Raw genomic sequence first — 14,533 nt, forward strand, 5'->3', positions numbered from 1 at the left:
CTAATGGGTTTGCCATTATATGTTACTTGCCCTTTTTCTCTTGCAGCTTTTGGTATTTTTTCTTTGTTCTGTATACTTACTGTTTTGATTACTATGTGGCGGGAGGATTTTCTTTTCTGGTCTAATTTATTGGGTGTTCTGTAGGCCTCTTGTATTCTTATTGGCCTCTCCTTTAAGTTGGGGAAATTTTCTTCAATGATTTTGTTGAAAATATTTTCTGGGCCTTGGAGCAGGGAATCTTCTTTTTCCTCTATTCCTATTATTCTTAGGCTTTGACTTTTTATGTTGTCTTGAATTTCTTGGATGGTCTGTGTCAGGAATTTTTTAGATTTAACATTTTCTTTGACAGATACATCTATTTCTTCCATTGTATCTTCTACACCTGAGATTCTTTCTTCCATCTCTTGTAGTCTATTGGTTGTGTTAACCTCTGTTGTGACTGTTTTCTTCCTTAAGTTCTTTCTCTCCACAATTTCCTCCATTTGTATTTTCTCTAATTTTTCTAATTCTATCTTCAGATCTTAAAGCCATATTTATTTGTGTATATGGATACTTTTGTCTACATGTACTCTGCACACCAGAGGATGGCATCAGGCAGTTGTGAGCTACCATGTGGGTGCTAGGAATTGAACTTGGGCCCTTCAGAAGAGCAGTGAGTGCTCTTAACCACTGGAGCCATCTTTCCAGCCCCACAAAGCCTACTCTTGACTTGATGTCAATCGTATACAACCCCAGCCTTGAGTGGAGACACATAGACAGCAAGGGACATTGAAAATTTTTAAAGAGAAGCTCATTAGTTGGTTAGGTCATAGGTGCTGGGTTCCTTGAATTATTGTAATGTGGAAGGGAATAAAAGAATAAAAATGTCAAAGGAAGGTTTTTAAGGTATTCACAACATCTAAATGCAGACCGGAAAAATCCTGGTGTACAGAAGAATGCTTCCACCCCTGAGAAATAGGCAAACTCTTTTGTATAGGTCTACTATAAGAAGTATGCCTCAAACACTGTGACCTAGAACAAGAGCATCTCAGAGTATCCCAGTCAGTCATCATTTATCTGGTTGTTTGGAGTGTCTTCTGAAACGGAATTTCAGATCTTTTACTGGTTTACAGGAGTGCACTGTCTGACACTAATTGCTGAACTTTTTCAGCACAAGAGTTCCTGTTTCGGAGAATGTTAGGTCACACACACACACACACACACACACACACACACACACACAGAAAAACAGAGTCAGAGAGAAACTGGCTAAGCTAGGCAAGCACAGTGGCACATACTGAGGGTACTCTGAGGGCAGAGGCAGGCATTATCTCTGTGACTTAAAGGACAACTTGGTCTAAATAGTGAGTTCCAGGATAGCCAGGCTACACAGTGAGACCCTATTTCAAAAACAAAACAAATAATTTGGTCTGCAATGCTCTGGCTAGCCATAATCACTGAGGTTCTAGTCTGTGTCAAATGCTTAACAGAGACACAGCATTTTTTTTTATGGGAACTTTAGTTTATAGCTCCTATTAGGCAAACAACACATTTTATGCATTCAGAGACCAAATATTGTATGTTCCCCAATTCCTAAGAATTGATTTAGATAAAACTGAGTAGGAAAGAAAACAGTCTTCAGGAAGTAGGAGTAGTTGGCAAAGCAATTAAGGAAAAAATTTCTGCATCACATCAAACCTATTGACCACCATAATCTAGATCTGGTTTTTCTCTTTTGTCTTCTGTATCTGACATAATGTTCAGATGTAGCAGAAGTATTATATCTAAAGTTAATTAAGAACCCAGTGTGCTCTACATATGGGTATATGTAAAACTGTGGAAGAATAACTAATTTTCTAAAAAAGAACTAAACATAGTAGCTGAGGAAAACATGTTCTTTGTTGTTGTTGTTGTTTTTATCAACCAAAAATATTATTTATGCATCAGTTTTATTTTAGGATACTGTATCATTAAGTGGTTTTCCTAATTGAAAAAAAAAAAACTGTCACACAATTTATTCTGATCACAGTTTCTCCTCCTCCAATTCTTCCCCACCCACCCTACTCTATGTCCCTTCTTCTCTCTCTCTCTTTAGAAAACAATTACAACAACAAAACATTTTTTAAAAAGGAGAAATACACACAAAAATCATAAAAACACAAAACTGAAAACTATAATATACAAACAAAATACCAGTAAAACAAACAAACAAAAAATACCCATACAAAGCAATATGAGGGGAAAAAAAAAAGTCTACAAAAATACCATTGAGTTCATTTTTGCTATCTACTGCTGGGCATGGCATCTACCCTGAAGTGTGGTTAATATGCCCAATAAAAATGTTCATTTTCCATAGGAGAAAACTAACTTGAATCTGTACAGGCCCTGTACATGCTGCCACAGTGAGTTTATATGTGGGATACTGAATTTTTATTTAGCAAATTCAATATCCATTTTTTTTTTCTTTTTGATTTTTTGAGACAGTGTTTCTTTGTGTAGTCCTGGTCTGGGTAGTCTTAGTCTGGCTCTCTCGGACTCGATTTGTAGACCAGGCTGGCCTCGAACTCACAGAAATCCACCTATTTCTGCCTCCCAGAATGCTGGGATCACAGGCATGCGTCCTCTCACCCAGCTATTACAAGTTATCTTAATACTGTATCTATTTTAGCAATAATAGTATTAGTTTCTCCCTTAGGTCATGAATTAACTAGCCACAGGTTCTTGGCCCTGTTAACACTCAAATATAGATTCCATCTCATGGAACAGAAAATGATTGTTTCATAACACCTGTACCCTATCCTAGTCAATTGACTTATTTTGTCAGACCAGTCACTATTGTAGCTTAAAGTTTCACAGCTGGATTAGACTGATAAATACTTTCCTTCTCCAGTAGTACACATAGTACCTTCCAGCACTATGGAGATTGGCCTGTAAGAATGAAACTTCCAGATGAATACTAATATTTCTTCACATTTTGTTACTCAGTTACCTAGTGTCTTTTGCAATAGGTTGTAATATCAAACTTTGAAGGGTAAGTCAAGACTATTGGCAATATCCTATAATGCTGGGATGTTTTATGGGATTGCTTAAGATGTCTTCATACATCTTTAAGTAGCTTAGAAACATGTTAAATAATTGTTTTAAAATTTAAAGTTAGGACAGAAGAAATGGCTCAACAAGTTAAGATGTTTGCCACTGTTAGGTCCAAAGTGAAGTAGGAATGGGGTCACCAAAATGGCCCTGCTGGTGACAACGTCCTAAACAGAAGGACTCTTATTCTCTGACCAGGTTAACAGAAATCTAACTTCAGCAATTCTCAGGAATCTCGTAAGGCAGTTTTCTGTTTACCTCATTGCCCCAAAAGTCAGCTACCTTGGGGAGGGCATCTAGTTCCTCGCTAACACAATCAAATTACAGCAGACCAATCCCCTGCCAAATCCCATGCCTTTGTGAGCTGCACCTCTCCTCACAACACTACCTGGTCCCTTAAAATTGACAAGGCTTTTTTGCTGGCAGCTGTACTCTGAGCTCAGAGAAACAGCCCAACAGTTTGATTGCCCAAATAAACTTTTCTTTCTACCCACGGAGTGCCCAAGTTGGGTGGTTTCACAGTACCTTACTTACAGGGTTTTGCCCCAGAAAGAACCCTACCATAAGTCTTGCCCACAAGTGTTATGCCTAGATCACGAGACCCCCTCCCCAACAGACCACCAGGAACACAAGTCCAATGCAAAACACACAAGGGTCTTTATTCAAGCTCAAGCTTGGGTCACAATCCCACCCAAAATAGGAGGTTGGGAGAATGACAGCCAGCTCCAAGGGAACAGGGTTTTTAAAGTGGGAAAAAAAAAACAACCCACAAGCAGGAACTTCCAAGCCTTAGCATTAAATGAAATGTACTTTGACCTAGTTGGTTGACAGCATCTGGCCAAACAATAAAGAGGAACAGCTTGCCAAGAGGAACACTGCCACCCTGGGAACAACTTATGTTTTCTTAACTGACCCCGTCTTTATCGGTCTGCCTCGGTTGCTATATCTAGCTGCAAGCTGCTGAGAACATTCTGTAGTGTTTTTTGTTTGTTTGTTTGTTTCAGAACTTAAGGGTGGGAACCAAGGTACTCCAGAGACAAGCTAACCTTGGATGGAGTCTGAGAAACAACATATAGTTCTACTAATTTAACCCTTTCACAGGCACCTGAGGTGATTACCTGGGGTGTAGTCAGTGTTCTGTCGCTGTGGAGAGACACCATGACCAAGGCAACTTTCATAAAAGAAAGCATTTAATTGAAGCTTGCTTACAGTTTCAGAGGTTTAGTCCATTTTCATCATGGTAGGAAGCATAGTGGCATGAAGACAGACTTGATGTTGAAAAAGTAGCCAAGTGTTCTTCATCTGGATCCACAGGCAGCAGGGAGAGAGAGACTCTGGGCCTGGAATGGGCTTTTGAAACCTCAAACCCCACCCCTAGTGATACACATTCTCCAGCATGGCCACACCTCCTAATGCTTTCAAATAGTGCCACTCCTTGGTGACCAAGTGTTCAAATCTATGAGCTGGTGGGGGCCATTCGCTTTCAAACTACCACAATGTTGGAACGGGTTAAGACTTCAACACTGCTGGGTGTGATGGCGCACACCTGTAATCCCAGAGGCAGAGGCAGCCTGGTCTACAAAGCTAGTCCTGGACAGCCAAGCTACACGGAAAAACCCTGTCTCAAAAAAAACAAAAACAAAAACAAAAACAAAAAAAAAAAAACTTCAACACTGTTGGGACAAGGTGAACACACTTTGCATATGAGAAGACATGAATTAGGAAAGAATTAGGCAAGATATGATGAGATAAATTACCTCCTTCAAATTCATGTGCTCAAGTCCTGATTTCTAGTACCTTAGAATGTACTATTTGGTGACAGGACTTTTAAAAAGCAATTCTGTTAAATATGATGCCATTGGGGGTAGCTCTTATGTAACAGAACTAGAGTTCTTGTAACAGTAATGTTTGAACCCAGGCAAACGCAAAAGAAAGACTATGCAATGACAAAAAAAGAAAGACACATTATCTACAAGCTAAGAAAAGAGGCCCCAGACAAAAATCAAGACTTTTTTGGGGAGGTTTTAGTCTTCAGAATTGTTAGAAAACAAATTTCTATTGTTTTCTGCCCTCTTAATGGTAATACTTTGTTATGGCAGGTCTAGCAGACTATACAACCAGTTTAGTTTCATATAGTAAAGCATTCAACAATAAAAAAAAATTACTAGGATTAGGGGTGTAGCTCAGTCCTAGAGTCCTTGCCTATCATGTTCACGGCCCTGATCCATCCCCAGTTAGGGGGCAGTATTGCTGATAAAATTATTCATAACTGTATTAGTTATTTTTCTGTTGCTGTGATAAAATATGACTGAAAGCAATCTGGGGCAAGAGTTTATTTGGACTTTTGGTTCCAGAGGGTGGGAGAGGAAGGAGAGCAAGCAGCCAAAGCATGACACTGAGAGATAAGAACTTCAGCCACAGACACAGGCAGAAAGCAAACTAGAAGAAGGTGATGTTATAAACTCTCAAAGCCTGGCTCTAATGACATACTTCCTCTAGCCAGGCTACACTTCCTAAACCTCCCCCAAGTGGCACCACCAATTGGGGGCACCTGGGGACCAACTGTACAAATACCAGAGCTTATGGAGGGTATTTCTCATTCAATCCTCCACATTCTGTTCCCTGGCTTCCACAGGCTCATGACCACATCATAATGCAAAATGCATTTAGTTAAATTTCAAAAGTCCCCACGCTCTTCAGTATTGTCTAAAGGTCCAAAGTCTCTTCTGAGACTCAGGGCAATCTCTAAACTGTCTTTTCCTGTAAAATCATAAAGGAAAGTACGTACTTCACAACATAGGGTGGCACAGAATATATGTTATCATTCTAAAAGGGAAGAATGGGGCACAGTGAGGAAATACTGGATCAAAGTAAGACCAAAGCCTACCATGGAATCTTTTTCTATCTCCTGTCTTCTACCTTTTCATCCATGTAGTTTAGGATTGTAGATTGGGAAAAGGTTAAAAAAAAAAAAAAAAAAAAGAGTACAGGAAATTCAGGCCAATCTACCACTGCAGCTGTGCTGTTCTTCCAATGCTCTCCCTACACAATAAAACAAAAAGAAACAGCTGCCTAAACCACCAGGCAAGTTATCACCGCTGCCACCCTTGAAAGTATTCATCCCCTCCTGCTCCTGCCATATGGTTTATGATTATTAAGAAGATAGGACTTATATTCAAACAAGAAAGTTGAGGATGTCCCTGTATGAAAACATTTTCTTGTGTTTGTTTTCTTGATGGTGGATTTTTCATTCCATTGGGAAAGTTCTGTTGTAAATGGCCACTCTTCCTGTGCATATGACCAAGCACATTGCTGAAATATTTATTTTACTTATTTACTTATTTTTAAAGGACACATAGTATAAATATAATATTGAGAAAAAATGAAATTTATTAATCAAAAGATTAATTTTTTAAAATGAGGGAGCCATTTCCCCTTACTTTAGAGGGTGACAGGATAGTGGAAGGATATTTCAACTGGAGAGAAGACCACTGAGAGCCTTAACATGTTTGGTTATCCAAATTATTAGAAATCTATGCCTGGTTTCTTCTTTACTAAAATTGACTCATCCTATATGTTCTACCATTTGTTTCACAATGTAGCTCATTTAGTGAAGTAATCCACTGATCTTTTAATGGAAGAAATCTTCCTCCTCCATCTCTATCCACAATCAGATCAGGGTGCTCAGCCTTTCACGTAGACTTTGTGCTGCAGGCCTGCTGGGCACTGCTGTGAACTTTAGACTAGGGAAAAAGCAAGGGTGGGGCCTCGACAATCTGGTACCAAGTACACAGATGCAGATAAGGACTCAGCCTTTACATAATCTATTCAGGAAAAAAATGAGGAAGGCCAAGGAAAAGGAGATGCCAGTTAGTCTAAGGAGCTTTGGCATGCGTTTGCAAAGCTGGTTTTTCTGCACCTTGAAAGCCAATAAAATTGAGTACAACAGGCTTGACCTTAACAAGAATCTAGTTAACCATTAAGCAGAAGAATGAACAGAGGCTTTGCAATTGTATAAGAATGAAGATACAGTAGATAATTTCTTTCTGCAAAACAAAGGGGGAAAGGATAATGTATAAAACTGGACAAATCTCTCAAAACCACTTCATAGAACTGTAAACCAACCAACTGTACACAACAAATTGAGAAGCATTTATTCTTGGAAAGTTTCTGTCTTCAGGTGAGAACATTTTTGCCCATAGATGCTTCTCTCACCCCCTTGCTCAGTGATAACTTCTAAGTAAGATCAGCTAATCATGAAAATACCAGCACATAAATACTAAATTCCAAGTGTGAAAAATTCTTGGCTTTGCTTTCCTTGAGAAATGGTCATGCAAGGAATACTCAGGAATGATAAATTTAAAATACCATCTTTGTTAGCTTCTCATTTGGTCCCACTCATGGTGAGCACCAGACTAACCATGAATTTATCAAAGGAAGCTTCACAATAAAGTTATACAGAAAGATTGAAAAAAATCTCTTCACACATCTCCTATGAACATGTTGGGAAACCTGAGAAATTCCAGCAACAAATGAAGATCAGGGAATACATGAAAGCTGGCCTTCTCCAGCTCATAAACAGGTGGGCTGACACAGACTGGACACCGTGCAGAATTATGGTAACAAAGAAAACCTCTGCTCAAATAATCAGCTCACTGCTCTAAACAATTTGTTATGAAAATAAGGTGTAATCCTTATGAAGTCAAGCTAATAAATAAAAGAATACAAATTATAGCTAAAAAAAAAAAAAGAACCTGAAGAAGACAGACTCCATAATCCAGGAAAGTCACTACAGTTAAGAGTCCAGAGTTGCTACAATTAAAATCTCCAAAAATCAGACACAGGAAGTAGAAAAGAACTCTAAAAGGTTTGAATGCTTTTAGACTTCAATACAGTTATTTTAAATATGTTCGGAGAATTAAAATTGTTCAAAGGATTAAAAAAAATACAATGAGGGGCTGGAGAGATGGCTCAGAGGTTAAGAAGACTTGCTGTTCTTCCGAAGGTCCTGAGTTCAATTCCCAGTCAACCACGTGGTGGCTCAGAACCATCTATAGTAAGATCTGGTGTTCAGGCAGAATGTTGTATAAATAATAAATAAATCTTTAAAAAAAAATACAATGAAATGACTCAATAAATAGGATACTAAAATGGATAAATGCAAACTACAAAAAAGAGTGAAAATTCTAACACTGAAAAGCCTGATAACCGAAGTTAAGAACTCATTAATGCAGGCCATTATGGCAATGCTCAGCTGTGATCCTAGAATTTGCTAGGCTGAGGCAGGAGGATGATAAGTTGAAAACAAGCCTGGGCTATAAAGTGAGACCTGCCTCAAAGGTGGGAGAAGAAGCGAGATGGAGGAGAGAAAAAGAGTGGTGAAAGGGAAGAGATGGAAGAGGGAAGGAAGGAAACACAGAAGCAAGTAACTTTAAAAAAAATATATAGCCATGAAAAATGGGTAAAAAAGAATGGAGACAAATAACAGAGCCAACAACTTGTAAGAAAATATTAAATTTCCCCACATACATGTAACATGAACTCCAAAAAAAGAAAAGAGGGAGGAATGAAGAAATGCTGACTGAAAACCTTAGAAAGTTGGTGAAAAACTTTACAGACCCAAGAAGCTGAACCACAGCAGCTTCTGAAGAAACACCTAAGAACCAGGCCCAGTGGTGACCATCTGCAGTCCCAGCATGCAGGAAGCAGAAGAGAATACTGTTTAAGACCAACTGGTCCTGCACAAGACCCCATTTCAAAATGAAACCAAAACATACAGAGAACCTCCCACACAGATGTACCAATCAACTAACATGGCTGAAAACTAATGTCAGCAAGGAAAATCTGAAAACCAGCAGGAGAGAATGGACTCATTACATTTAGAGGAAATAATAACTGATGATTGTTTTTTGTTTTTTTTTTTTAAATCAGGACACCAAAAGTGCACAACCTTATTCTGCCTTAGGGACTGATCTAACTGGGGTGATGGGAAATGAATAAATAACACACATACATAAGAGATGTGTTCTAACGGAGTTGTGCCAACAGCAACCAGAAGACTCAGCTTGCTTATTTTATACACCTGAACTGAGGAAGTATCGGGGTTATTGTACACAGCTGAACAAGGAAGTGGGCTAGGAGGTCATCGGAGCCAGAAGACTCAGCTCATTTATTTTATACAGCTGAATTGAGGAAGAATTGGGGTTATTGTATACACCTGAACAGGAAAGTGGGCTAGATCTCTGTAGGGCAACAGTCTGAGGTTCTAACCATCTGGGAGGAGGAAGCTGTGGACCACATTTTCCACACACAATCAGCATCTGCACACAGACGGGGATGGGAGGAAGGGGGGACATGCATGCATCTGAGGCAGTGGGGTCCTTGGCATGGCTGTGCTCATATAAACAATACACATTCACCCAGGACTTCATCTGCTCTTACACATTCACCCAGGGCTTTCTCCGATTCCCCTGCAAAGGGCAGTGGCATAATGTTTTTTTAAAAGGAGCTGGGGTTGGGGACTTAGCTCAGTGATAAGAGCACTGGGAAGAAGAGGAGAATTGTGAGAGGCAGAAGGGTCAAGGAAACCAGGAGTGCACAGCCCCCTCCCCCACTGACCCCCGACTGAACCAACTAAGCAGGGTACCTGGGTTTCAGAGACTGAAGTGGCAACCTGCGTGAGTCTGTGCTAGGTCCTCTGCATATGCCATGATTGTTGGCTTGATGTTTTTGTGAGCCTCTTCCTGACAGTAGGAGTGGGGGTGTCATTGACTCTTTTGCCTGCCCTTTCCTTCTACTGGGTTCCCTCAACGAGCCTGGATGTGAGGGCTTGTGTCTGGTCTTACTGTATTTTGTTGTGCCATGTTGAGTTAAGGCACCTGGGAAGCCCGCTCTTTTCTGGGTGGGGGGAGACATGGAGCGGGAGGAGTGGATCTAGAGGAGAGAGGAGGTGCTGGGAAATAAGGAGGATTGAAGGGAAGCTGCAGTCAGGCTGTATTGTATGAGAGGAAAGAAAAAAAAGCCAGTTGGTGGTGGTGCATGGTAGAGGCAGGTGGATCCAGGTGAGTTCCAGGTCAGGCTGGTCTACAGAGAGAGTTCCAGGACAGCCAAGTCTACACAGAGGAACCCTGTCTGGAAAAACAAACAAAACCAAACCCTCATTGTTTTAAGCGATCTTAAAAGTTTTGGTTGGGCTGCTGTATAGGTTGATGCACTCTACTCTGCAAGGTTAGGCGACAGTGCACAAACATTAGCACTTCAGGGAACTGAAGAAAACAAACAGGGACTCCAGTCCCTTGCCTGGCTTTGCAGGGTAGACAGAAGTCGTGTAAGGGCTAAGAGTACGACTCAGTCGGTAGGTAAGATGCTTACCATGCAGGCATGAGCACCTGAGCTTGAGCCCCAGCAACCATGTAAAAGCCAGGCATGAGGCACCTGTCTGTAACTCTAGCACTGGAGAGGTAAACAAGTGGTTTTTGGGAGCTTGCTGGCCAGCCAGCCTAGCCATAAACGTGAATTCAGGCTCAAAGAGAGACTCTGACTCAGAAAACCAGGAAAGCATACCTTAAACTTACAAGTAAAAATAAATGACACACTGCCATTTATTTTTGTGCGATGAAGTTTTAAGCTATTTTGCAAGATGTTGCAGCTGAAAGAGAGAGAATGAGAGGGAGCGAGCCTCAACACTGACCTCTGGCTTTTGTATACCCATATACATACATACATCATGCACAAAAACGGAGGGAGAGAGGGAGTGGAGAGGGGACAGATGGGAGTGAGAGAGAATAGGAAAAGATGGATGGATGGGTATCTGAGGAAGCTAGACTGATTGGAAAGGCATTCATCTCTTAAAGACAGGCAATAAAGCCTAGAGTGGGTGCCTGCTTCTTCAAATGTAGAAAAACAGAAGAAAATATGAACAAGGAAACATAACAGCACCAAGGAAGAGAGTAACATCCACACAAAAGCCATTCCAAAGAAATGGAGAGCTATGAATTGCCAGAACACAATTCCAAATATTTGCTTTAAGGAAGCACGGTAAGCTACAAGAAAGCAGACTGATAAAGAAATCAGAAAATAAAGATCAAAACAGGAAATTGTTAAAAATTAAAATTAAAAAACAACCCAGGAGGTTCAGCCACAGACATCAGATGGGAAGAGGCCCCATCCTGAGTCATCAGCCCCACCCCACTTCAGCAGCCACCATCCCTGGCAGTGAACTTTATGGCATAAGTCAGGCCTGTGTCATAGCTCCAATCTTGAGAACAAAATGACAGCAACACCAACGGTTGAACAATCTGTTTCAATAAAGGCCGGGAAACCAAAAAATTCAAGAAGGACCTGGATCAGACATGGAGAAATTTCCAGTGACCTGGTTAAAAGACCAGGTAGAGGCATATCCCCCTCAGCCCCCCCCCCCCCCGTCACAAAGACAAGACAGTAATGGAGAAAGAAAAAAGGCTAAAGCACGCTTTTACTACATGTTGAACTTCACTGCCAGGTCAGAGTAGCCTAAGTAGTCAAGAATTGTTTACTCATTACATGTCATGAACATGAATAGTGAGTCTGTATGTCTGAGTCAAGGGTCTTTCTCCCAGCGTCCATAGTTCCTAGGGGAAAATATAATTTTCTTCTGAAGAAATCTCAATTAACATTCATAATTTTGGTAAACAGAATAAAAGCACACCATGTCTGTTTTAATAAAGCATCTTCTTCAGCATGGGTACTTGACATAGTCTGCATAATAACACACCAGACTTTTCCCAGGTTTGTGGACATGGCATTGTGCTTGTACTTGCTCATCACTAGATTAACCATCAGCTTGTATTATGCTTTAAATTGTATCTTTTGTCCGTTGTCTGTTTTTTCCTTATTAATTTCTGAAGGGGGGATTGGAGAGATGGTTCAGCAGTTAAGAGTACTGACTACTCTTCCAGAGACCTGGGACCAATTCCCAGCACACACATGGCAGCTCACAACAGTCTCTATCTCCATTTCCAAAGAATCAGACTTTCTCTTAGATATGAATGCTAGCAAAACACCCCCACACACATGAAATTAAATCCGAAAAAAAAAAAAAGTAAATATGAGCCAGGTACAGTGGCGCACGTGTATGATCACACCACTCAGAGAGGCAGAGGCAGGCGGATCTCTGAGTTTGAGCCTAGTCTACACAGCGAGTCTCGGACAGCCAAGGCTACACAGAGAAACCCTGTCTTGAAAAACCAAATATCAAGTGGATTTATAAAGCTTTATAATGTAACTAGCAGTCACTGTGTAGGTGTCACATTCCTGCTTTGTTACCTTTCCATCTCTCTCTCTCTCTTTTAAATTACATTTGTATGTTTCTCATGGGTATGTGCCTCTGGAAATGAGAGGATAACTTTTCCACTAAGCCTGGACTTGGGTCACTGGGCTCAGCATCAAGAACTCTCACTTGCTGAGCCATCTCACCAGCCCCTTTTTCATCTTTTTGAGATAAAAATGCTTACAGAGCTAGGCCCAATCCTCATCTGCCATGAGATGGTGTGGGCTCAGAAGAGATGCCCTCCGCCTAGGCCCCCTCGCCAGGTGCAACAGGCAGGAAGAGCTGGCTCCTAAGGTCAAGAGTTGGCACCACCCCTTGCCAGCTTTAGCACTCTCAAGAGAGGGCTATTTACCTCACCTGGGCAGCTGGCCTAGTGGTGCCAGTACTGAGTCAGCTCTGGGGGCATGAGAGCAGGAGAGCTAGGCCTGTCTCTTGCCAGCTGAGGCACCTGGATAAGGTAGTTGGGACAAGGCTGGAGAGCTGGCCCTGTGGGTATGGAGAGCTGGCAGACTAACCAACTCAGCTACCATCCAGGCCCAGATCCAGGGCTTCGAGTTGGTACGCTCCAACATCTATCCCATCTATGAATTGCTAGAGCATGGGAAGGGGCCAGTCCTCCAGATCCAAAGCTGCAGGATCTCCATGACACAGGACAGCAACAGGATACCAAAGAGGATTCCTGGGGAGGATCCAGTATTAATATGATAGTGTAGCAGAAGCTAGAAGCCTTGAACCAGACCAATGACTCACTGCAATAAACATTTCCAAGTAAAGATGTTTGGACAAAAAGGTTGTATGACAAACTGTGAGACACAACAGCTTCCATGATGAGATATGTTTGCTGTTTTTAAGTTAATTTTAATTTTTTATTTTCTTTTGGGAAGGAGGTTGCAAGGGCAGAGGGCAGGTACAAAGGGATGGGTATATGACCAGGATTGGAGTACATGATGTGAAATCCACGAATAAAAAGTTTTAAAGATGATTACATAGCAACCATTCTTTCTTTCACATCTATACCTAGGAAGGTATCTTTACACTGAAACCAATACTTAACTGTCCGCCATTTCTCCCACATCATTTTCTTCTTGTTGTTTTTATTCTGCACAGCCTCAGGACCAGAAGTTTTTTCTACATCCCTAACTTATCTGACAGACAATAATATAGTGATTTAAAGGCTTTTCACATACAAAGAATTGATCCTTGTTGGTATAGCTTAAGACTTGGAATCAATTTTGCTTCTTGCCAAAATATGGAAGAGATGAAGTTTTTGAGGCAAGGTCTTAGGGAGCCTAGGCTCACTTTTCATTACTAGGAAGGTGAGGATGACCTTGAACTCCTGATCCTTTGACTTCTACCTCCCAAGTGCTAGTGTTATATAGGCATGCAATGTACCACCATGTCTGGCTCAAAATATGTAAAATGTGAAGACTTTTCTTTCCTGTAAATCATCTGGGTATGTTGTGATCCCAATGCTAGGAAGACAGGCATGTCCATATAGCTCACTGGCAGGTCCAGCCAGCACAGCATCTTTAGTGAGCTCCAGGCCAATGAGAAGCCCTGTGCTAGAGTAAGGTGGGTGGTACCCCTGAGAAGCAATGCCTCAGGTTGTCCTCTACACACATACCCACAAACATACCCCTCCCTTTGTCTATCTCTCTCTCACGCACACACCTCTTCCTATATGTATCTATTTGTATTTCTATGTCTTCATCACCTAATAGTAGTTCCCATCTTTTAGGCATCCTAAAACACCGATGGCAAACTTCAAGGGCCATGCTCTCCCTGGGAGTTTCTTTCTAATATTTGGGCTGTGGTGGTCAGTGAAGTACCCGCTGAAGTACTTTCACCAAAAGGGCTTGAAAAGGAACCGACTGGGCCAACAGCAACAACGTATTGAGATCACTGAAGGTGCAATCAAGACTTTGTTTGCAGTCATTGGTAAGAACAAAAGTCATTTTGTCTATGGTATCTCTTCTTCACAGCCAGAACCGTCACTCTACTCCCTAGATCCTGTGAAATGGATGTTTTACTAGCAGAGATAATAGGACAAGGTCTTAGTGACTGCTAGTCTTTTATTTTAATATCCATTCTGTACAAAGCTTTATATTAATACTTAACAAGCCCTTTTATTATATACATTATAAATAACTACCAAGT

The 14,533-nt window shown here is 41.0% G+C and overlaps 1 protein-coding gene across 1 annotated transcript in view; it reads left to right on the plus strand.

Moving 5' to 3' along the window:
- Tmem45b (transmembrane protein 45B) overlaps nucleotides 1-14,533 on the plus strand; it is a 36,224-nt gene that overhangs the window by 16,767 nt on the left and 4,924 nt on the right. The window contains exon 2 of the mRNA XM_055601228.1: nucleotides 14,115-14,314. Coding sequence (XP_055457203.1) covers nucleotides 14,131-14,314 — 184 coding nt within the window. The 5' untranslated portion in view covers nucleotides 14,115-14,130. The remainder of the gene's footprint in view (nucleotides 1-14,114; nucleotides 14,315-14,533) is intronic.

This window comes from Psammomys obesus, unplaced genomic scaffold (genome assembly GCF_907164565.1).
Source record: "Psammomys obesus unplaced genomic scaffold, mPsaObe1.curated_primary_1811, whole genome shotgun sequence".
Classification (NCBI taxonomy): Eukaryota; Metazoa; Chordata; class Mammalia; order Rodentia; family Muridae; genus Psammomys; species Psammomys obesus.